Source organism: Mustela erminea, chromosome 9 (genome assembly GCF_009829155.1).
Source record: "Mustela erminea isolate mMusErm1 chromosome 9, mMusErm1.Pri, whole genome shotgun sequence".
Classification (NCBI taxonomy): domain Eukaryota; kingdom Metazoa; phylum Chordata; class Mammalia; order Carnivora; family Mustelidae; genus Mustela; species Mustela erminea.
In genome coordinates this window covers 73,563,669-73,589,115 of record NC_045622.1, presented here as the reverse complement: position 1 = coordinate 73,589,115, position 25,447 = coordinate 73,563,669, and the positions used below count along the sequence as shown (strand labels likewise).

Here is a 25,447-nt window from a genome sequence, read left to right as displayed (position 1 = left end):
CTTGGGCCACAAGCCTCTAGAAGCCAGGACACTGCCCTCTTCCTGCCCACATCCCCTGCAGGTCAGGACGCTGAACTGGCTCAAGTTTCGACTAGAGTCATCACAGAAGTAATTACCAGCATCAGAAGTGGTAGTACCACAGCCACTTCCAGGTCGGCCCTGTGTCCTTCCGCATATATTATTAGCTCATCTAACCCTCTGAGCTTGTCCTATTATCCATATGTGACAGACTAGCAAAGTAGGGGGGGGGGGAAGGACAGTGACTTGCCAACAGTCACAAGCAGCAGCCCCTAGCAGGTGGGCTGCCCCCAGCCAAACCCTACCCCTACATCCAGACCAATGGCCAGAGAACAGCCAAGAGCTCCAGGCTCACTCAAAGCCTCACACAGGACAGGAATCCCTGCCACAGAACTCAGAATTTTGTTTCCTCGAGTAGCAAAAATTAAACTCACATGGAATTATCTTCCTCCCCTTGTATACTAAAAACTTCACAGGCAGTGAAAATTAAAGGCATTTTGATACATGCCTCTTTGTATCTTGGCACCTGGAATGGAACCTTGCATAGACTGAGGGGAAATACTGAATGACCAAGGACATGAATGGACAAATGATCACGTGGGAGAGAGAGGTGTTTGTCACAAGTCCTCTGCCACCAACACACTGTCCTAAAAATAAGATGCTGCAAAATATAAAATGAATTGCAAGATATATTAAGAACACAGCCAAACTTCCGTTACTGTCATGAATGGAGGGAGGGAGGCAGAGGGACAGGTAATCTAGAGGAAGGAAGGAAAGAAGGAAAAAGACAAAAAGAAACTGAGTACCTACTAAGAATGAGACACCACGAGAGCATGTTCAGATGAAGTAGTTCCATGTCACTACCACACTCCTCCTTTGAGACAAGTCTCACTGCTGTGACTTTACAGACCAGGAGGCAGAGGCTTGAAGAGGCTGATCAGCTTCTCTGAGGATACCATAGGACCAGCAGCTCACCCCCTTCTCCCTGACCCCACAACCTGGTTTGGCTGCCCAGACTCACCAGTCCTCATGGCAGAAGTCCACTGAAAGGCTATCAGACCTCAAGCTAGAAGATTCTCTGCCCCGCCGGGGAGCCATGATCAGAAACCTGGGGCCGGACACCTGGGCATGTGCGTCCCATCGAAGGCACCCTCGGTGCCTCTCAGCATCCTCCAGAAGGACAGTCACTCACAGACGAAGGGGGCTCTTGTCTCCCAAGGACAGCTTCTCTGTGATCTGCTCCGCTCAGGCTTCTGGACCACGACTTCCCTGTTCCTTGGATGGGTTTCCTTTTCACTTTTCCTCAGAAGCTCTTCCGATGTGCAAACCTGGCCAGGCAACCTGTCCTCAGCCTACTTTCCCGGCCTGTCTGCCGGCTGCTTCTTCTGTCTCTCCCCGCCTTGCCTGGGACACTGCGCACTCCCCGTTTGATCGGGGGAAACCAGTCTGTGACAGAAACCTGAGCGAGCCCTGGGGAATGATGGCAGCACACATCTTCCCGTTGCCTGGTGCTGCTCTGAGAGGAGTAATGGCCCTTAGCTTTCCTCAGAGTGGGATGAGGGGAGGAGGGGACGAGGCTGCAATTTACGCTGATTCAAATATTTGGAGATACTCCCTCACAGGAACAAAGGGATGCCAGAGAAACCACCTCCCTGGGAATCTCAGTAGCTATTGGTGCAAGTCCGCTTTTATTTTATTCCACGAACTACTGGCTTAGTTTTTATCTCAATATTTTAAACTCAGGTAGTGTTATAGCAAACAACAATAACAACAACAAAAAACAAAAAAAGCAAAAGCAAAAAACAAACCAACCCAATGAATATTAAACTCCTTCCATCCCTTGAAATCAACCTTCTGCACCAGCTCAAAAGACATGTTTGTGCCATTCTTGAACCTTTTCTGATGTGACATTTTCTAGATGAAAGCAAAGAGCTGGTCAGAGAGGAGGGGGCGCTGCCCTTAACCAAATCTGAGTCTATCAGATAGGAAATCATTTGTAAATGCCTGATGTTTACTCTGTATCAGTGCGGAAAACAGATGCCCGTCCTACCTTCCCTTCGTGGCAGGGAAACAAAGACAAGAGATTCTTCTCATAGTGTTTTGTTGGCTTAACTGACATCTAAAAGCAAGACTGTTCCTACCTTGCAAGTAAACAAAAGAGAAACCTATTGATTTATTCATCTCTCCCTCTCTCCCGGACCCTCTCCACAACCTTCTCTATCTGCCTGTCCGTCTCTCTCCTCTCTGGGTTCTCCACCTCAGGATCTAAGGAGAGTCTAAAAGCTTATTATTGTTACCCTGAAATTAAAAAGACTCTCAGGAGGGGCGCCTGGGTGGCTCAGTGGGTTAAAGCCTCTGCCTTTGGCTCAGGTCATGATCTCAGGGTCCGGGGATTGAGCCCCGCATCGGGCTCTCTACTCAGCGGGAAGCCTGTTTCCCTTCCTCTCTCTCTCTCTGCCTACTTGTAATCTCTGTCAAATAAATAAATAAAATATTAAAAAAAAAATACTCTCAGGAAAAAAAAGAAATTAGTGTCCATGAGGAAAGCAAAAAAAGTTGGCAGGGGTAAGTGGCAGGGACACAGGCTGGCTGTGTTTCTAACTTGTGTCTAATCACTGATCAAACAGTGATCGCTCTCAAGCAGAGTGGCTTATGTATGTTTTTTTCTTTTAAATCACCCTTTTAAAATGAGGTATAGCATTCACATACTCCATGCACAAAGTTAAGTATAGAGCCTGAACAGGCTTTATAAAATTAACCTACTTTCATAACTACCACTCAGATCAAGATGTGGACTGTTATCTTCAGCCCCAACATCTCCTGCCTCCGTAATTTGGGTAGTGTTTTTCCTTCACCACCACCACCACCACCACCGCCATTCAACTCTCACTCAAAAATAACTAGAAATCCCGGAGAAAGTGCAAATTCAAGAAGTCACAGGCAATCCCAGAGGTGACACCCAACATATTTCCTCAAGGAGTCAACGTCCACATTTCTATGGGACACAAGAAATGACATGTTCTTTATTTAGCCCAGTCCTCTAAGAAAAAAAACAACCAAAAACAAAAACAAAAAACCTCTGAACGCATAGAAATTTCCAAAGAAGCTCCTGTCTTGCAGAGAAACAAGAGAGAAAGGAGGCTGGTGTGGATGGGAGTGAAAGAAGAGAGCAGTGTCAGTTCTGCCCTCGCCCAGGCCTCTCTGGGAGACTGTGTCCCAAGCAGACCCTCGTGTGGCTTCACCGCAGCCAGCGGCCCCCACCGGTGGGAGGGACCCATCATGAAAAAGATCCCAGACCAAAGAAGCCAGTGCCACCACAGCTGACCGGTCCTTGCGCCGGTCAGTCCCACCTTGGGGACTGGCTAGGAGGGTGGCACCTCACTTTTCTGCTAGTAAAATGGGTTTGCTAGAACCAATCCCTCTGCCCACAAAGGAGCGCCGTGAGGCTGAGTGAAAGCAACCACGTGAATCCACTTTGGAGCAAACAGAAGGGAGCACGGTATCGGGAGACACACAGTCTCAGAGACATCCAGTCTGGGAGTTTTAAAGTAGGGGCGGAAAACTCCACCACCTTGGGGTCTGGCAGGTATACTGAAGGGCGCAGCTGGCCAGGAGCAGCTGGGACACGCTGGGACAAGGGCTCCCTGTCTGAAAGCGGCAGACACTTGGACACCTGTTGATGGTTGCCATGTGGAGAATCTAGGCTCAAGAAGGCAAAGCATTCTGATCTTTGAAAAAAACCAGAATCTCATTTTCATGTGAAATAATACAATTTTAAAAAATTTGACATGGAATCAGGGGTGCCAGGTTGGCTTAGTCGGTTAAGTGTCTGCCTTTGGCTCAGGTCATGATCCCAGGGCCCTGGGATCGAGCCCCTATTCCGGCTCCCTGCTTGGAGGGAGCCTGCTTCTCCCTCTCCCTGCTGATCCCCCTGCTTGTATGCTCTATTAAATAAATAAATAAAATATTTAAAAATGAATAAAATTTGACATGAGACCTGGTTTAAAAGAAAAGTGATGCCATAAGCCAATGGACAAATATCACCATGAGGATGTGACCTTCAGACCAATAGTTCCCAACCTCTGGTCAGGACATACTGGTCTTCCAGCCCGAGACTGTCAATGTTTGGTCCCACCCCATCACTCTGCAGAGATCAGCATGTACCCTGGACAGCGGCAGCTCACTGTGGCTAGAAGGGGCCACACGCTCCAGACTAAGAAGGACCAAATGAGTCCAGCATCCTCTTTAAAGATAAATAAATAAATAAATAAATAAATAAAACAAAAAACCAACAAAAAGCAGATTCTGAAATGAAAGCCCAGGAAGGAAATATGGTTTTACCAAGACCTTCACAGACAACAGTGAGGCTTCCCCATTCCTGTTTCTAGTTCCCCATTGCCTGACCTCCTTTCTCTGCAGGTGGAGGCCAGGGCTAGTGAGGGGCGAGCACAGGCAGCGAGCATGTGATCAGGCCTCATCTCATGGACCTGGGGATCCTGCTCACCCTAGATGGCCCACCTGGTCCTCAAGCCCAAGGCGCCCTGCTGGCAGGGGCCACTGGAGGAGACCATCGCTTACCTGCACATCCAGGTTTTTTCTAGAGGAGGCAGGTGTGTTGGCGTAGGAACTGATGGAGGAGCTGGTGTTGATGTCATCGGTGCTGAGGTTGTCTATGGTGTCACTGATCCCACTGCTGACGGAGCTGCTGTCATCCCAGCTGCTGAGACAAACACATTCTGAGCACCAAAACCTCACGCTGGGTCAGCTCAGGCCAACAACACAGACAAGTGCATACCAGCCCCGAAGGTGCCTACAGCATAAAGCCCCAGATGAAGCTCTTCTTGCCTCTAACAAGACTCATCTCCAGGACACCATCTATCCTTGCTGTTCTGGACTGGGAGCTGGGCGAAGTGGCAGAGATGGACCTTCCCGCACATGGAGGGTGGCTGGACAGAGGTGGCTGGAGACGCTCCCTGCCTCCTACCCCGTCCTCAAGTCCATCCTGGGAACTCTGCAGAAGCGAACGGCTACTTCCCAGACCTAGCGGCAGAGGATAAGCAGTGGGCTTGGGGACTATTGCTGGAGGCAGAGAGCAGCGCTCTCCTGGGGGGGGGGCGGGGTCAGAGGGCAAACATGGGGTGCTCTACAAAGGTTCTGGACTCCACTCCTGGAGTCAAATCCCAGGGGAAGAAAAGCCTCAGAAGTCAGCAGAAACCTGTCAATTCTATTAGCACTTCTAACTCTAATAGCATCCCAGGATGCATCTAAAACAGAGTCTATTTCCCAAACCACAAATCCACCAAGGCCACCCCCAACCGCTCAAGTCCAGTCTCCAAGCAATGGTTCTTCTTTCTCCTCATTATCTCCCACTGCCACCAAGACTTTTAACCCATCTGCTGGTCTTACCACGTCTACCTGCCAAACATATCCCCACGTGCCCAACCCTCCACCTCTTCTGGGGCTCCACACTTCCAGCTGGTCTCAGCTCTGTCTGGGCGACCGCCAAGACGCCACTGAGCCCCATGCCCCACTTGTCCCTAACAATTTGTTCTCCTCACAGCAGCCAGGACCATCCTTCTGAAACATGAATCATACCCTATGGGTCTGAGGCGTAATACCCTCCATGGGCTTCTTAGGCACTTAGAGCCCAAACCTGAAGTGACCACAAGCCTCAGATCCAGCCTCCCTCTCCAGCCCTGCCTCGTGCCCGCCTCTTCATCCCTCCTGGTTCTCATCCCACAGACTCTTATCCCTTCTATGCCAACAGGGTTCTTGTGGTCAAGACTCTACATTTGTTGTCCCTCTTCCCAGACATAGGACTGGGACTCCCCTCATCCCCGTACCTACAATGCCCACCTCCCACACCCCAACCAAGCCTGCCGCCTTCTCTCCTGTTTGGTTGCAGGGTGGTGGGTACAGAGCAGGTGCTCAGGAAATACTCGTGGATTTAAACTCGTGGGAGTGAGAAGTCAAGTAAACTACAAAGGAAGCTTCCAGTACAAATGTAACCTGATCTACTTGATCAAGTGGAAAAGTAAGTACTTTTGTTCTCCTATGGTGCAGGTAGAGGCACCGAGGCTTAGAAAGGTAAGCAAGGTGGGGTGCCTGGGTGGCTCAGTGGGTTGGGCACCTGACTCTTGTGTGAACTCAGGCTGCAGTCTTGGGGTCATGTGATCGAGCTCGGGGTCGGGCTCCGCACTCAGAACAGAGTCAGCTTGAGACTATTTCCCCCTCTCCTCTGCTCCCCACCCCACCTCACTCATGTGCATGCTCTCTCTCGAAAATAAGATATTTTTTTTTTAAGATTTTATTTATTTACTTATTTGACAGAGACACAGGGAGAGCAGGAACGCAACGAGGGGAAGTGGGAGAGGGAGAGGATTCCCACCAAGCAGGGAGCCCGATGCAGGGCTTGATCCCAGGATCCTGGGATCATGACCTGACCTGAAGGCAGATACTTAATGACGGAGCCACCTGGGTGCCCCAAAATAAAATCTTTAAAAGAAAAAAGAAAGAAAGGCAGGCAAGGTTACATTAGACCAGACAGCCAGCAAAAGATGGACCAGGACCTGGATCCAGCCCTTCTGACTCCAGAACCACCTACTTTACTGTGATGCCAAACGGCTTTCTGCTGTATCAGCTTTCAGCACACACCAGAACGGCAGGACACGGCTCATGGTCTCAGGTGAGGCAGAGGCTTAGAAGGTCTTACCCACGGGCCCGTGTCCACACTCCCACCTCCAGCGGCAGGCGCCAACCTCGCCGCTTGGTGAGCCACGTCCCCTCAACCTGCAGACGCACAGCTCATACTTATCCAACCCTTCGGGGCTGAACTCCACAGAGCGGACAGACAGGGCAAGCTGCGACAGCAAGTTGCCACCAGCTGTGGACTCTGAACTCAGCCTCCTCCCCCCAGCTCATTCTTTGACAAGTCATAACACCAAAGCCTCAGTTTCTTTATGGGGGACCCGTGGATGACAGCCCGAGGCTGGCAACCATGTGGCTCTGCTGGAGGGAGCAGGACCTAACAGATGAAGAAGGGCCCAAATCGGCTCTCACGATGATAAATAAATAAATAAATAAATAAATAGCCACAGGAGTCTTTAATTGCATCTGCTCGCTGAGGTTAGCAGTTTAATATATCTGCAATTTCCTATAATCCAGTGAAGAAGAAAGAGGATTGAAGGGAGGAGTGTGGCTGGCAGGGAGAAGGCGGGAAGTTAGTAACAGATGCCCATGAATCCAAGGCCCGGAGTTTTCGCTTTGAAATTGTACTCCCTCCTCCCGTATGGCCTTTCAACACCAAGCTGTTATGCCAGTGGGGCATGGGGCCCTTATTGGACACAAGCTGCTTCCCACATTGGTGCCCGGAGCATCTCAGAGCTACCCTGACTGAGCCGGCCCAGACAGGAAGAAACAAGTGACTGCTGCCAGGGAAGGTGGGTGTGGGGACCCCAGGGATGAGGATGAAGGCACAGGGACACCGAGGGCAGCCCGGGCTGAGCAAGAGCGGTCTTGGTGCCAGAAACCCTGTCTATGGAGAACCAGCCATGTCCCCCTCCCTTCTGGATCTTTTGGGATACTGGCAAGTCTGTCTGGATGTAAAAATTGGGTTACTTCAAACTTGGCCTTTCCCCCAGATTCAGGGTGTCAGTGATCTCGAGGCACCAAGATCAGAGGCAGTGCGTTCCAGGATGGGACTGGAAGGTGAAGTCGTTGGAGGAGATGCCTGGGATAACAATGCTGCCCCAACAAGGGAACGTGGGCTAGACACTGGCTCTTCGGTGCCTCTCTTAGATTTTTACGGCATCCATAAACTTCTGAACAGATGTCAAGTGCTGAAATGATCTCTTTAACTTGGCCTAAGACAGCACTCCCCAAACCTGCATGACCACACAGAAGACGCCGAGAAGAACGGAGCAGGGCTCTGGAAGAGATGCAAACAGAGCCTGAACCTCCAGGGAGCACTTCGTCCTCACCTGCCCGAGAAGGCAGCGAGTAGCACAGAGGGAAGCAGAGCGGAGAGGAAGGATGTCACAGGAGCGCCCTTATCCAGCCATACCTGAGGCCCTGGGAAGACAGAAGCAATCGCTGGGAAGCTCGAAGTGAGAATTAATAAATTTCTTTCTTTTGCTCAAAACTAGTTTGCTTTGGGTTCTGTCTCTTGGTATGCTCATGTGACCGAATGGGGAAGTGCCATTTGTTTTTAAAATGACTCCAGACATGTGGCTGAAGAGTCAGACAGGAAAAAATGTAGAAAGCATGCAGAAGCCATCCAGACAGGAAGAACATTAGCTGCATCCAATCAAGTGGCAAAGGCAATTAGGTACAACCTGCACCCAGGGTACCAAAGTCCACTGACCCAAGTCTGGGTGAGCAATGTCGAAAGAAAGGGGTTACAGAAGCGGAATACAACGGAAATGTGAAAGGAACACAAAAGATCTGTGTTTGCTACATGGTAAATGAGATTCCAGCTCAAGGGATACAGGGAACACAGCAGAGAGAGCTACAGTGTATTCAGCTCTGGCTCTGGAACAATCGTTCTGGAGTACGAGGTGACCATCCCTGCCTCTTGCTCTTGATCCCGTACGATGGTTCAGAGCCCACTGGAGATGACAAACGTATTGCCCTTTCTTTCTTTCTTTCTTTCTTTTTTTTTTAAAGATTTTATTTACTTATTTATTTGACAGACAGAGATTACATTTATCTGACTGACAGGCAGAGAGGCAGGCAGAGAGAGAGGAGGAAACAGGATCCCTGCTGAGCAGAAAGTTGGACGTGGGGCTCCAGTCCAGAACCCTGAGATCATGACTTGAGGCCAAAGGCAGAGGTTTTACCCACTGAGCCACCCAGGCGCCCCTGTATTGCACTTTCTTGGGAGTAAATGACTTTAAATCCTTGGGAAGGTTTAAAAAGAGGGGAGCTGAGGGAGTAAATCAGAATATGAATAAAGTACAGGATGAAATCTTTGTGATCACTGGATAATCTCTGTATATTTATAATACTTAAAAGAATATGGGGCATATTAGAGAAGGTAAATAAAAACAGTCCTCTGATTTCAGTTTTAAATGAGTCCTCCTTTCCGATTTGGGATTTTTAAGATGAAAGGTTTAAGGACTGCAGTCAGCCTGTAAAAAAGAATTACAGAGTTTGAGAAAACGTAATTTATGACATTTTAACTTTATTTGGTTTGCAAGAGTTAGGACTTAGGAGATTTTGCTTGTTAGGCTGGTTGAGTCTACCCTGTCAGATGTTTAAAGAACTTGAGGAAACCAGGCATGTTAAACTTATGAACGCAGTCTAAAATATTTAAGGAAACCTAATTATCCAAGTTTCCAAACAGTACTAATTGTCAAAACTCAATTTGTCCAATCTAAATTAGCAAAGTACTAATCAAATAACAAGTGGGAATCATCTTAATTTATACAAAACCTCTTGATTTATAGAGGAGATTATAAGAAAACCTAGGTTTAAAAATCAAAGCTTTAGTAAATCGAACGGTAAAACCTAATGAAGTCTAGGACGTTCCTTTTGGATACAAAAGCACTCCTTAGACGTTTAGAAAACTATTATGGCAGATTTTGTTTTGTGAATGAATGAAGGATTTTTAGATGAATGACCAGAAGAACAAATGAACCCAGGAGAGGGGCACCTGGGTGACTCAGTGGGTTAAGCCTCTGCCTTCAGCTCAGACTGCTTCCCCCTCTCCTTCTGACTGCCTCTCTGCCTACTTGTGATTTCTCTGTGTCAAATAAATAAATAAATAAATAAAATCTTTTTAAAAAATAAAAAAATAAATGAACCCAAGAGAACATACCTCCTCTCTCTACTAGTTTTCTCCACTCCAGTTCACCTTTGCTCTACATTGCAAGACTTCCAAATTTACTCCAAAAGGGCTCCCCCAAATCTCAGGGGAAACACTGTGTCCAATATTGTGGGAAGATGAGCAGAGCAGAGCAGAATCCCAGGCCCTCCTCCTGCCTCGCCGGCTGTATTATAGGAAATTCAGAGGAACATGGGATACAGAGCTTGGCTGATCCCCCCCCCGCTTTTTTTTTTTTTTTTTTAAGTTTCAATACAGCATATCATGTTTATGCCCTATAAATTATTTAACAGAGACAGCTAGAGAAATGGCAAGAAGATCCTTCCATTGATTGCTCTGAACCATCAGTACAAACACAGAGCATGGCAGCCAGATCAGGCACACCCCTTTTACTCTACTCAATGAAATGTTCCCCACATTGGCAGTCACACAATGACACAAAAGGTATGACAAGTGATCATACAGGAAAACAACCTTCAGGGGCTCCTGGGCGGCTCAGTGGGTTAGCCTCCGTCTTCAGTTCAGGTCATCGTCTCAAGGTCCTGCGACTGAGCCCCGCATCGGGCTCTCTGCTTGGCGGGGAGCCTGCTCCCCCCTCTCTCTCTGCCCGCTTCTCTACGTACTTGTTCTCTCTCTCTTTCTCTCTCTCTCTCTCTCTGTGTTAAATAAATAAATAAAATCTTTTTTAAAAAAAGAAAGAAAGAAAGAAAACAACCCCCAGTGGGTGGGTGGAAGGAACTCATCAAACACTTGTCCTTGTTCTTCAAGACTCTTAAACTCACTACTTTTGGATCCTAAGCCAGGGACCTTGGAGTCACATGTCCATCTTACCCAGTGAGTCAGCGCCCTCTATGGGTCAGGCATGGCACCAGGCCGTGTGAAAGCAGTGAGGACTCCCAGTTGTCCCTAACCCAGACAGCGAGGCCAGGGCATGTGACAGACAAACACAGAGCCAAGGCACAAATAAAAATGTAACACAGGGAGATGAGCAATGAGAAACTGCACCAAGTAGAAATGGTGAGGGTTTCAGACATTTCTACAGACTTTGATACCTCCCCAAGCCACCAGCCAGGTGTCAGCCCAGGTAACAGCGAGAGTCTGCAGAGTGCCAGATCCCAGGCCCACCAACAATCTCTGCTGTGCCAACATCTCCCTGGAGGCATGGAAATGGCAACAGCAAGGGGCCAGGAGAACAAGGCCCCGACGCCAGCCCACCCCAGAACTACTACTTCCCGTTAGAGTTTAGACACCTCCTTTTCTCTCTAGACCCCAGACTTCCGTAGAATGAGAGAACTGAAAGCAGCCATCCCAGAGATTGCTTTCTACCTGACATCCTAGGAGTTTAAGCTCAAAGAAAAGTTGCCCAGAGGCAAATGGGCACATGGAAGGTCCCCACCAGGCTCAGAGCATCTCCTCCCATTCAGTAAAAACTGCCCAATGGGTAACTGGACGTTCAGTCTTTGGGTTCCTTCTTTGCTAATTTCACCCCTCAAAATATTTTTAAGGCACACACAGTCTTTTAAATACTTGGAATGGGTGCCCGTATCTTATACATAGGAGATGATTAGCTAACCCCGAGTAGAGACAGAGACAGAGACAGCCTTTCCCATTCGACACAATCCCCACCTGCTCCTCTTCACGCACCTGGCTGGCCCTGCGATTTGAGTGTGCAGACCCTCCGATAAAGATAATAATACAAGTCACAATATAGAGTTGGCATTAGACCACACTATTTCTCCACAAAGGAACAGAATGCAATCTTACCTCTTATTTATAGCCACCACTGAAAGGGTTTACCAAAAGCCAGGTACCGTACTAGGCACGTTACATGTATTATTCCACTCCCATTCTTCCCTTGGATGACACACAGGCTTAGGGCCCAGAGGTCATCAGAAGGGTGGGATTCAAACCAGACTCCATGCAACCTTCTAGTTCATCCAAAATTGAGCAAATATAGATCGGCTTGGAAATGTCTGCTAACCAGTTTTATCACCAGAGGACCTCCACCAGCGGACAGTTGCCACGTGCATCAAGAAGAGACCTCATTTAGTCTTGCCATTTGCGACGATGTGGATGGAACTTGAGGGTATCATGCTTAGCGAGGTAAGTCAATCGGAGAAAGACAACTATCATATGATCTCCCTGATATGAGGAAGTGGAGATGCAACATGGGGGGTTAGGGGGTAGGAGAAGAATAAATGAAACAAGATGGAATTGGGAGGAAGACAAGCCATTGAGGGAGACAAGCCTCAACTAAGGGTTGCTGGGAAACAGGGGTTGGGAGAGGAGAGTGGGGTTATGGACATTGGGGAGGGTATGTGCTGTGGTGAGTGCTGTGAAGTGTGTAAACCTGGCGATTCACAGACCTGTACCCCTGGGGATAAAAATATATGTTTATTAAAAAAAAAAAAAAAAGAAGAGACCTCATTTTGACCAAAACCATGGCCTCAACTCTTTGTCTACTAAGCTCTTTTTTTTTTTTTTTTAAAGATTTATTTATTTGACCAATAGAGTGAGAGAGAAAAAGGCCTAGCAGGGGGAACGGTAGAGAGAAGCAGGCTCCCCGCTGAGCAGGGAGCCCAAAGCAGGGCTCGAACCTAGGACCATGACCTGAACTGAAGGTAGATGCTTAACCCACTGAGCCACCCAGGGGCCCCTGTCTACTACCTCTTGAAACATGTGAAGAGAAAAGATTCTCCAAAAGTGACCAGAAAATCCACTCAAACATGGACAGACCCATAAAGCCAGGAGGATCCTGTTTCAGTCTTTCAAGACATGCTGACATCACGGTGTCAGGAACTCAGATGTCACGCAGAAAGCTTGAAGCACAAATTTAACAGCCAAACAAACACAAGCTCTCTGCTATGAAGAACACAGGTGAAAGCATCATAAATTATTTCAGCTCCTCACACTCCCTGTTTTCTCCCTTGTTGTGGGGAGTGCGCATTCCACAGAACCAAGGAGAGAATCCTGCCTTCCCCCGTGCACCCCGTCCCCGAAAATTCTCCTCATCTGGACACATTTTTAATATCAAGCTCTTCCAGGGAGTATCCAGAATGCAGCAGGAATTTGTAATGGCCCTGAACTCGTGTGATTTCATATTTATAACTTCATCTCCCATGAAGCAAAAAAGCAAAACGGAATCCCAAGGTTAAAGGGATGATTAAACAGATTTTTCCACTAGGGTTTACACACCCATGCGTGAGGAATCCTGTGTTTCAGCAAAAGACTCCCAACAAAGGGGAGACTGAAGGGTCCAGGCGGTCTCTACAATCTTCAGATGGACTCCCTGTGAGATAGTGTTGTCAAGGGAAACATGCTGACCAATGTTGTAAAAAAAAAATAAATAAACATCGAGCATACTCGTTCTCCGCTCGCTGATAAACCACAGCAAGTTAGCTGAAAGGAAGTGCCTGAACTGTGGCAACTGTGATTCTCAAAGGTTCTCAGAAGCAGTCTTCATAACAGCAGCACCTAACCCGCTACCCCCAAACCCCAAAGCCTAGTCCACTTGGCATCCTCAGGAGCCATCCAGGCCCCGGCTCTCTGCCTCTCTCCGGGGCGCTGAGCGCGTGCTACACAACCACCAAGGCTGCGTCCAGGCCTTACCTGCTTACTTTTCCAGTTCTGCCCCAGAATCACAGCAGAGCTCATTTTCAGGGCCCTGTGCCCCCCGCCAGACAGATGTATTGGGTTGCAAGAGCCCAGACTGGTGGAACTCGTTTTCTGGCTATTGTTCAAGGCAATTGTTCCCTGGAAACCCCAGGGCCCAAGAGGAATGAGATCCTTTGGTGTGGATGAGTGAGCAAGCCCAACTGTAGGCTTAGCAGTAACCCCTGGGGAAGGGAAAGGGTTTGGCTACCTTCCTTTCCCACCAGACAGGTATGTTAACTATTTCCCTCCCGGGGGGGGGGGGGGTATCCTCAAGAGCATCACCTCCTCTAGCCACTGGAGCAGGGTGGGGTGGGGGGGAGGGAGGGAGGATTAAGAAAATCCACCTTCAAAGAAGGCAGGAGCACCCCCGCAGAACCCCACCTTTCATTGTCTATCTGGGAATGATAATAACTGAAAAGCCAACTTTAAAGGAAGTTCAAAGTTGTGGCAGACCTCATGCTAATTACATGCATTATTTCAGTTAGTCCTCACACCTCCATGATACAAATAACACTCACTGGTGGCTTACGTATGTGCCGGGCCCTTCTACTTACATTTTCTTTGGGTACTATGAGATAGGTATTGATACGATACCCATTTTAGAGGTAAGACAATCGAGGCCTGGAAACAAAGGCCCAAAGGTCTTTACAACTATGAAATGCTGAGGCTGGGGTTCAAACACAGACCCCAGGGTGTGCAGCTAGCTTGTTTATTTATTCATCTGACACACTTCACGCCGTGAACATCACATGTACTGTAAGGGCTTCAATGTTCTCCACAGTAAAAAAGAAAAAAAAAAATAGAGTTACTCGAAAAAAGCCATAAGCAAACCTCCTCTCTCTAGATTTCACCCTCTGAGAGCAGCCTCCCTGGTTTGCAAAATAGCCCAGAACTAGAGTTTGAAAGTAAGGGGAGACATAAATCCCCAGTGAATTTAGTCTCCTCTAGCAGTGGGCCAGGGAACCACAAAGCCAGGGAGGCTCCAGAGGGAGGCAGCGCAACCGTGGAGAGAAAAGTAAAATAGATTTATTTGAACCTTGGTTCCATCAGTGACTTCATCAGAGCTCCTCCCCCCCACCCCCAACCTGCCCCCAGGCCCAGTCCCCAGGAGAGCCAGTCTTCCTCTCCTGTGACACTGTGCTAACACCAGGCCCGGGGAGCCTCTGGTGGGGGCCCAACCAGATCTGCAGGCCCTGCAGAGATAACCAGCTCCTGCCGGCGGTAGCTCAGAAGCCAGGAAGCCGGAGAGAAGCACAGGAAGGAGACACAGGCCCACACTAGAGAATCCACGATAAAGTTCTAGGGCAAGAACTTGCCGCTTCTCACTGCCACAGCGTCCCAGGGGAGAGCAGCTCCTACAGACGGTGCCAGGTGCAAGGCCAACCATTTGGGGAGGAGAGAGAGAGAAATAAGAGCCCCATAAAGAGGGCTCCAAGGGGATTTAGCAGCATTCAGAATGCCAGGGGTTGAGTTTCACCCCCACAGCACCTTTGTCCCATTTTGGTAACTCATTCCTTTAACAAGTAGGTGGTCCCCTGAGTAAGCGTGAAATTCCTCCCTTCGGCTCCAGGGGCTAGGTCGGCTTGGTCGGGCTGGAAAGCCCAGAGGGAGGCCTTATGGCCTCATTGTTACAGTAGGCACCGTCGCGTCTGCTGACCTCAGCTACACAAAACCTTCCCTCGTCCAAAGAAGGCTGCTGACACTTGGTCCACTGCCGGGAAGCTTTGGCCAAAAGATCTCAACAAAGACATGTGTACCCTGAGCATGAACAGAATTCAGCTTGTCACACAGAACTAAGGCAAATCACAGCAAACACACAGGCACCGGGGTAGGTACTGAACACAAGTTACTCCACACACTCCTCTCTATTACCCTACAAAGCACGAGCTATCAACGTTCCCTTTTCATGAATGTGGAGACTGAGGCACCTTGGGCAGACTGCCTAGCCTCTGGAAGCCTCAGTCTCCACACTGAGCAGGGAGCCCAACCCAGGGCTGGATCCCAAGACCCTGGGGTCATGCTCTGAGCCAAAGGCAGACACTTAACCCACTGGGCCATCCAGGTGCCCCGGAAAGAATACTTTTTAAGTAGATCCCAGTCATAGAAGAACTTAGGGCATTGGCTGGCTGCCTTAGATCTGAAGTAGGTGGAGGGGGATGTGGAATCCCACTGTTCCCATTACCTACCTACCTACCTACCCACACACACACACACACACACACTCCCCGATATGTCTTAGAAGTCTGGAAACCTGAAAGCACAGAACAGCACTACATTGGACAGGCGGCAGCTAAGAGAGGTGGCTGTCCCCCAAAACTAAATTTTGCAGTTTGTTAGGGGCCAATCCTTAAAAGCCACCCCTTCTGCGGCAACAGGGAAGGGAAGAGAACTCAGGTCAAGAAACAACCCCTGGGGGGGGGGAGGGGGCGGTGGCAGGCTCAGTTGGAAGAGCATGTGACTCTTGATCTCAGGGTCATGATTTGGAGCCCCACATTGGGTATAGAGATTACTGAAAATATAAACAAACTAAAAGAAAAAACAAACACAAAACAAACCCCACAAAACCAGAAACAACCACTCAAAATCAGCTCTGCAACCCAAAAGCAGTTCAGCCCTAGCTAATTAGCCAACCCCAGCACACATGTGAGCTGCTGGTGCCAAACTTCGGTCAGCATTAACATGCCGGGTGTACAACCTCTCCCTCCAGGACCCAATAAATCCAGCCTCTCAGGAGGCCGCCCCAGAGCTCCAGGGCACAGTCCCAGCAGCCCAAGGCCATCAGCTGTCCCAGATTTGACTTCCATTTGGGCTCCTGCCTGCTGAATCAGGTATGAGCACAAATCCAGTCACAGATCCAAACACCAGCCCGGAAGCCTCAAAATGATCAGAGAACTCCAGGTGGGTCCTGCTGCAAAGCAGAGTTAAGAGACCACCCCACCCCCCACCCCACCCTCTTCTCAGAAACAAGTAGAATCTGAAAAGCCCAGGCAGGCCATGCTTGCCAGTATCCCATGCACTTCAGTGAATCCTCTGCACCAAAAAGTGCCCTTCCTTCAGTTGAGCCCATGTTTAAACTGTGAATAAAGCCATTCTGAGCCATCTGCCAAGCCCAGCACAGAAGGCATAGTGGTAGGTAAACCTAGGTTCCCATGTCGGCTTTGCCTCTTAATAGCTGTGTGACCTTGAGCTAGTTATTTAACCTCCCTTAGTTCCCACTGCCTCACCTCCAAGTTGAGAATAATATTGCTAGCATTGCAAAGAACATGAAATGAGACAATGTCTGTTAGATGCTTGGCTAGTAGTAGGTGATAATGTCCATTGTTTTCTCTTCTCCCATCTGACTTGAAAATAGAAATGTTTCTCTTTGGGCAGCTTTATAGCAGGCCGGGCTAACAAGAAAATAACTCTTACTTACATCTCCCATGCTATCTCTCCTGGAGCCCAGTTTCCAGAAAACAAAAGCAAAAACAAAAACCCACCCAGTAATTAGCAGTATTAGTAAACACAACCGCAAGTTCACCCGGCTTCTTAGATTCCAAACAAAACCTCCAACTGCAAGTCATTTTCATCAGGGCCCTCCAAACCACTAGCAGCCCTTGCCGGGGCCCACACTGCTTCTCTCCAGCTCTCTCCTCCCCCAGACTGAAAGGTCTTCCCCGCAAAAGCCTGGAATAAGGATCAAAGATAGCTGGGTGATCAATACCCAGTTTTTCAGTCTCAACAGCCTAATTTGATAAGATGGTCTCGGAAAGACAGACAGTATTACCCAAATGTCCAGGTGGACCAAGGACATTTGGGTAAGGCTCTGGGCTTCCTCCAGATGATAGCTCTGGCAGCTCTGGTTAGAGCGAAAGGAGCTGGGGGTCGCAGGGTAAAGGATGCTGAATTCCTGACCAGTGGCTCCCCCACCACAGAGCCCACCGGGGATTTTGGCAGCTGCACCACCGGTTGCTAGCACAGCCGGCTTTCCAGTATCATCGGCGGACAGGCAAGGCAGACACACAGCACACCCCGACCCAGGCCCAGAAATTTTAAGAAATCATCCTACCTGGTAAGGTTTCCAGGCCAGAGCATTTCACTACATTGTGGTCCTTAGAGAAAGCAGACAAAGAAGCCAAAAGAATCTCTCGGTGGCCACTCGTCAGCCAGGCAGGCAAGCCAGCCCACGTTGGGCCAGGGAATCCCCGGCACCCAGCAACTCGGCAGCTAAAGGACCAGTCAGATGGGGATCACTCTTCGCCAGCCCAGGAAAGAAATCTGACCCACCAACAAAATTAACCCCTTAAGTGCTGAAGGAGCGAGAGGTCAGGCCGCAAAGCTAGTAGTATCAAGTCAGCTGTGAAAAGTTTCAGCGAAGCAAAAGCGGAGAGCAAACTCTGAAACCATTACCGTAAAGCACCTAGTAGGAGGGCCCTCACTATGGTCCCGGGTGTATCTGCAACAATGGGTCAAGCTGAATAAAATCTAAACGTTTAACAATAACAACAACAACAAAAAACCCAACATTTTAAATCCCCATGGACTGTGCCAAAATGTTGGAAAAAGTCCTTTCAGCCAAAAGTGCTACTATTAACAATGACACACACAATAAATCACTGATGATAACATATCTTAGCTTATTCCATTGATAACTGAAAGCAAAGCATTTGATTGAAATAATTAGCCTGCAAAGATAACTTCTGAACCCGAAAGGGAAAAGATACCTATCTGTACAATGAACAGTGACGCACATAATTTCTGGAGATGTCAATTTTGATACAGTGCCAACAAAAATACACATTAATTCCTGATGCTACTTTTTTTTTTTTTTTAAAGGAAGTTCACTCTATGCATCGCTACTTTAAACATTATGGTACAAAGGCTGGGAGGGGCGGTGGGCCGGCAGAGAGTCCCAGTTCTGGGATGGGAAGGGGTTGCACCGACTAATCCCTATTAAAACCTGTAATCAAGGAATTCAGAAGGAACTATGTAAACAGATGCTGTGAACAATGAACAACTGTTTTACTCTTGAAAATTCAAAAGCAAAATTATGTTATAGCCACAAGCTTTTATTTTAAAATGAAGGATTAAGATGCTCTCTAAAACCCCAACTCCCTCTCCAAAAATCCTACCAGTTGGCTCCTGACAACTTTCAAAGACTTTCTCTGAGAAAGGTTCCCCCCTCCTCACCCCGCCCTGGGCTGCCTCTCCAGAAGGATAGGGGTGTAGGGGGTTGTGTGTGTTCGAGAGGAGGGGGTTGGGGGGGTGGGGGAGGAAATAATAACTGGCTCCAAGCAGGGTCTTGTGTGGTCAGAGTTTGCTCAGCAAACAGAAGCCTTTCAAAGGGGGAATGAAGAGCCAGTCCTCCCCCAACCAAGAAGGAGGGAGTAAAAGTTCAACTCAGAGAGGAAACGGAGTCTAGTGGGGCTTCCCAGGTGAATGTAAAGGCAAACGTGTCCAGGAGCAGAGATTGTAATCTTGAAGGAGTCCCAACTGAAGTTAATCATTCACATCTCATCCCTCAGGGCCCTCCCCCACTTGGAAAAATGCTGCCAGCATCTGCAATGGAGGAGTGGGAGGCAGAGGCTAAGGGGTGGGGGAAGGGTGAATTTGGGGAGGCCGTGTGGCTCAGATTTATTGAGACAAAAAGTCAGGATGGATCCAACTCAGTCTGACAAAGATGGTTTTAAACCGGTCCGCCTACCTTCTGCACTGTCCCTGGAAATGAATGTATCTCTCTACCATGACTTGAGACTCTGGCTGACCTCTGGGTTAATTTGGGTAGAATGGGATGGTGACTATATACATGCAGACCTATAGATATGGATATGTATATATACATATATGTAGCATATACACATATGTGTGTATAGACGCACATACACATACAAAAAATTTCCACCATTTACCATACTTGTTCCTTGTCCTTGTTTTAGGCAAATTTAATATGTAAAAATCCAGAACAACCACCAACATAAATTAGGGCTGTATATCCATTCATTTAGTTATTCATTCAACTAACTGATACTTATTCAGCAGTTGGTGTATGACAAATCACTGTTCTAACTGCTGAGGATACAACAGTCAAAAAAATAGTCCAGAAATTCCCTATATTAATTAAATTTACATTATAGTGGTAAAACAATAAAATAAATGAGACTAAATGTAAATTTTATATTAGGGATAAAGGCTAAGAAGAAAAAACAATATAGGGAAGAGGATGTGATTGGGAGGAGAGGGAGGGAAGGTTGTGTGAAATTTTTCTTAGAGTGGTTGGGAAGGCCTCCTAAGGGCATGATTGTTACGACATACCTGAATGAAGTATGGAAGCTGGTTATATGACTCTCTGGGGGCAAAAAGCCTTCCTAGAGAGGAAACGGTCAGTGCAAAGGTCCTGGGCAGGATACAACTCGCACTTTCATTCCAAGAACCCAGAGCCTGGTGTGGCTAGAGCAAAGAGAACAGTGAAATAAGGGAAAGCTTAGGAGGTCAGGTCAGCGAAGCCAAAGGGTTAAGGGAGGGAAAGGGTCCTTAAGGAGACCCTTAAGGAGTTGCTGTAAGCATCTTGGCTTTTTCTGTCAGAGAGGAAAATTTTTTTTACAAGGGCAAAGTTTATTGCACCAGACAATGTGCTTGGGGACGGGGCGAGGGGGATGTGTCAGTTCTCTTTCTGTGGTTGAAAGAATCACATCTTCAATGGGAACACTGAATTCTTCGTAGCTAGAGGTTCACATTGAGCCAGGGCTTTCCCCTGCTAGGAAAGATAGCAATCAGCTTGGCTGAGAAATCTAACCACAGAGGGAGGGGCAACCAGGGAAGGTGGGTCAACCAGCTCCTGAGAGCAGATGCCCTTTGGCGCTTTTCAAAGAGCCAGTCTTCCCCTGTCATTTCTGACCCTGACTTCTAACAGGCCAAATTCCAAAGACCTTCTAGAATTCATAGCATTTTTCTCCATAGAAATAATGTTACCGATGATGTTAAGGTTCCCAGGTCAATTCAAAGAGCCAAGGTGTAAACCAAAGACGAGCCGATAAACACTGCCGAGGCACCAAAGAGTGGAAGGAGATATTATTCTTGGGCTACAGTATGTTCTTAGAGAAAACAGAAAACCGCTGAAGTAAATCTAAAAAGATGTTCACTTATGTCTAACGAGTACTTTATTAAAAAACCGTTCTCCTCCAACACCATCAGTTTCTCTCTTTGTATGCACTCTATCCCACTGGCCGATACACCAAACAAAACAAAATCTTCTTTAACCTCATGTCCCTGTTCTCCTCTGCAATCACGCTTCTTTGCTCCATGTTATAGTAAAACATCTTGAAGGAGAGAGCTTTCGGTACTCCAGCTCCTGAGGGCTATTCTCTCTCCAGTGAAAAAATGTTTTGTTTCTCCCAAGAGCATTGATGGCTTCATTGTTGCCAAAGCCAATGGTGTTGATCCTACTTGAGTTTTCATAAACATGTGGCATGGTAGACAGGTGCTTCCTCCTTAACTGGGTCTCTTGTGGGGCGCCCGCACACCTCATTTCTTCCTCCCTCACTGCCTGTGCCTCCGTCTCCTTTGCTCACCCTCCTCTCCTGTCCAGACCTCCAGGGTCCTAGCACTCATGCCCCTCTTCTCTACCTTGTCTTTTCCTAGGGGATCGCACCCAGGGCTTCAATTACTAGACACAGACAGGCAATGCTCAAGTTTGTCCCTCTAGTCTGGCTCTTTTTGGGTACTTGACACATCTCAAATCTACTGTACCTTGTACAAAACTCTTGTTTCCAACGTCCAGCTTGTCTGCATTCCCTCTCCCAAAGTCCTCCTGCCTTAGCCAGTGTACAACTATCCCCAGCCACCTTCAATTCACTTTTCTCTTACTGCCTCTATTATAATCCATTAACAAGTCCTTTTGGCTATACCTCCCCAATATACCATGAACCGGGTCAGTACTCAGTATCTACGGGAAGATGGCTTTGGTCCAAGCCATCTCTCTTCCAAGGCCCCCTCCCTGGCCACTCAGCTTTCCCTCCTGCCCTGCTCGGCTCCACCCTCCACACAGCATGAACAGTCATCTTTTCCAAATGTACTTCACATCGGGTTGCTTTCTGCCCCACATCCTCCAGTAGTTTCCCAGGGAACTTGGAATAAAATCCAGATTCGTTTAGAAGGTTCTAGACAGTCTGATTCCTGCCCATTCCCTCTGCTACTCTGCCCCTCTCCTTCATTTTGTTCAAGTACAAGGTCTGGGCCCTCCAATGTACCAGCCTCTTTCCATTTCCTAGGCCCTCTGCTGGGGTTCCTTCTTTCTGGAATGCCCTTCCCCACTTCTCTGCATGGCTGCCTCCTTCTTGTGGTTTAGGTCTTGATTGGGATGAAACCTCCTCAGAGATACTGCCCTAGATCCTGGCCCAGTTACTTTCTGCCACTTACCAGTCAGCACATGATCTTCTTTGTTGGGGAAGATGTTTGTATTTTCCAAAAAATAAGCAAGTTCCTTGAGGACAGGAGGGCTGTCTGCTTTTGCTCTGAGTGACCTCCTCCCTCCCTGCCAGTGGTACGACTAAAGGGGTCTCAGACCAATGGGGTACGAGGGAAAACAGGGAACTGAACATTCTGTCCAGTGTCCTGAGGACTCTTGGTACTTTCAAGGACTTTAGCTTAATCTCTTAGTTGGTCAAACACCCATTTAAGAATCTGATAGAGGGGTGCTTGAGTGGTTCAATCAGTTAAGCATCTGACTCTTGGTTTCAGCTAAGGTCTGATCTCAGGGTTGTGAGATCGAGCCCCATGTCAGGCTCTGTGCTCAGCACAGAGTCTGCTTGATTCTCTGCCCCTTTCCTACCCTCTCTAAAATAAACAAATAAATCTTACAGGGAGGGAAAAAAGAATCTGCTAGAACTCAGGTCTGCCTCGCTGTAAAAAAATGCATAGAGACATTTTGCCCACAATTTCACGGGATTTACTGACCCCCTATCCATAAACCCCAGGTTAAGGGTAGCTGTTTCTAAGTTTTGTTTTGGTTTGATTTGTTTTTTTAAAGATTTCATTTATTTATTTGACAGAAAGAGACACAGCAAGAGAGGGAACACAAGCAGGGGGAGGGGTAGAGAGAGAAGCAGGCTTCCCACTGAGCAGGGAGCCCAATGCGGGACTCGATCCCAGGACCCCGAGATCACGACCTGAGCCGAAGGCTGAGTTTTATGGTGCTAACATCACACACAAGGTCTAGTCCCACTTTTATACTATGATTTTTTCCTTCTTTCAGGAGCCAGTCCTAGACTCATTTGGATCACTTTCTATTGGCTTGTTAATAATAAAACAAGAAGAGAAGGAAGGCAGGCTCTCCTGGATGGATGAAAAGAACGGGAAGAGGTTAAGAGATCTGTGCCAAGAAGGAGCATCTCATTCCTGCTGTGGAATTTTACGGAGTATGATCTGCTCTAGATGATGGAGAGGGGAGAAATAGTCCCGGGGGCTTTAGAGTCCTTCAGAGTCCGGGAATTAATACTAGGAAGTTCGTGATTTTAATAAAAACCCTAAGAAACCAGGTAGCTTTGGGGTAGAAAATGAATAACATTCAACAAATAGACCAGACCTTGGGAGAAACAGAGGGCAAGTAAAAGAAAGTGCCCCAGCTCCAACGGGGCCACTTGCTGGGAGAAGACAAACAAGGACAATCATTCTCGCTGCTGCGGTAAAAGCGGTAAAAGCGATGAAGGAAATAAACAAGGTGCTGGGAAACGGAGCCACAGGGAGCGTCTCCTTGAAACAGAGCAGTCAGGAGGGGCATCTCCTAAGATGTGAAAGATGAGAGGGAGCCAGCAGGCCATCAGAAGAGGGAAGCCAGGTGTTCCAGAAGGAGGGGACCTCAAGTGCAAAGGCCAGAGGGAGGGGAGAGCTGTGTGTCTGAGGAACTGAAGGCTGGCTACCATGTTTTGAGTGTGGATAGGGAGGTGTTAATGGAAAAGAAAGCTCATCCCCTGGGGAACTCCAGACCCATCAGTAATAAGTGATCCTGGTGAGTCGTCAATAAAGAACTTTGGAAATGGAGTCAGTGTGCCTCTGGCCTTCCAGCCTTTTTTCTCCACTTCCTCCATTCCTTTCTGGGGAGCAAGAGCTGTAGCATACATGGGAAATCCACCTTTCCTGTTGAGGTGTTGGTTTAGATTCTCTGCTTCCATTGCTCCTGGCCCAGCTTACTCTCTGCATTGACGCACACTCTGGGTCCTGCCTTACTTTGCCAGTGAGAAGGTGATACTGTTCTCCAGTCTTCTGACAAAGACAGCGAGGGGCATTTCAGCTTCAAATGTTTTGTCTTGTGAGCTCTCAGTTTCTGTTAACCTTCAACTGGTTAATTCTTGGGATCGTCTGGGGCCCATAGTTGCCGGTCCTCACCTGTAAAAGCAAACCTACTCCTCCACCTTTAAACAAAAGCCTTGGTCATCAGGAAGAGTATCCAATCTCTTCTCCATGTTGACTCCCCTCCCATTCTGAATCTACTGCCCAAAGCTTGTTAACAGACCTTGGACAGGGGAGCCTGGAGAATGTGAACACGGGTGTCGTCAGCATCTTCCACCTAAAACCTTCCATCCTCAATCCAACATCAGAGATGCCTTCTCTATCAGGATGTCTGTCGGTCAACTACAAATCCATTCAGAAATGGCAGCTTTCCCAACAAAGGACATCTGACGCCAAAGTTATTTTTGATAACAACAATTCAGATTTATATACTTTATTGTCTGTAAAATCTCATCTCATTTAATTCTCACAACTATGCTCACACGTATATTAGAGAAAAACAAGCTGGAACTCAGAAAATTTACTAAAGTCATAACAGCTGCTAAGAGACAGGTTGAAGACCACAGCTTCAGATGCTAAATCTTGTTTGACCTCCACGACACCACACTGTGTAAGGTAGTGAACACCTCCAACAGATGCCAACAGATGCCAACAGATGCCACCAACACACTTAGTGGGCCAGGGTCATCAACAGGTTATCCCAAAGTCCTTTAGCTGTTTCTAACACTTCTGGGCTTGATCCAATCTAGATCTACTCTTTTACCAAATTCCACAATATCATGGCTTCTACTATATTTCTGGTTGTCTGTTCTCTTTAAGATACTGGCTGGATGTTGACTTTCATGTGCCAGGCATGAAACAGAGCTGTGCAAAAGAAAGGAGGTCTCTCCCATTATCCTCATGAAGCCTGATGTCTGGTATGTGTGGGAGTGTCAGGCAGTCAAACAAAAACCATACACATTTCACTGTGAACCATGAGGCACGCCAAGAAAAAGGCAAGCTGTGAGAGCATCTGATAGGGGAGAAAAGAAGATTCCTGTCTGTAAGGTCAGAAAAATGTGTTTCCAGGCTGCCTATATAGGAATGCTGGAAGTTGACAATCTGTGAAAATGTCCGCATTTGTGCCTAGATAGAGCTTTCTACCAAGTGAAATCTAGAATATCCCATCAAACCCCATCCAAACACCCCAGCTAATGACAGCAACCACAAAGCTTCCTGTGTCCTTGTGCCCATGGCCAGTAAGAGTAAGAGCAGTTCAGAAAGTTACTTCATCTAATGTTTAGAAAACAGTTTAGATGAAGGCCTTCCCGTATCTTTGGTAATAAATGTGGCTATTTAGAAGAAAATATTAGGGACGCCTGGGTGGCTCAGTCAGTTAAGCATCCGCCTTCAGCTCTGGTCATGATGGTAGGATCCTTGAATTCAGCCCTGCACTGGGCTCCCTGCTCAGCAGGGAGTCTGTGTCTCCTTCTCTCTCTGTCCCTCCCCTCCCCTCTGTTCCCGTTCTCTCTCTCTCTCAAATAAATAAACACAATCTTCAAAAAATAAAAATAAATTTTAAAGAGAGAAGAAGGGGCTCCTGGGTGGCTCAGTCATTAAACATCTGCCTTCAGACTGGGTCATGATCCCATGGTGCTGGTATTGAGCCCTGCATCTGGCTCCCTGCTTAGCAGGAAGCCTGCTTCTCCC

The 25,447-nt window shown here is 47.8% G+C and overlaps 1 protein-coding gene across 12 annotated transcripts in view; it reads right to left on the bottom strand.

The window, feature by feature from the left end:
* NAV2 (neuron navigator 2) overlaps positions 1-25,447 on the bottom strand; it is a 397,127-nt gene that overhangs the window by 73,273 nt on the left and 298,407 nt on the right. For 9 of the 12 annotated variants that reach the window (XM_032357750.1, XM_032357752.1, XM_032357753.1 and 6 more), the window contains one exon: positions 4,597-4,738. In XM_032357750.1, coding sequence (XP_032213641.1) covers positions 4,597-4,738 — 142 coding nt within the window. The remainder of the gene's footprint in view (positions 1-4,596; positions 4,739-25,447) is intronic. The other 3 variants (XM_032357751.1, XM_032357755.1, XM_032357757.1) reach the window with 1 other exon arrangement.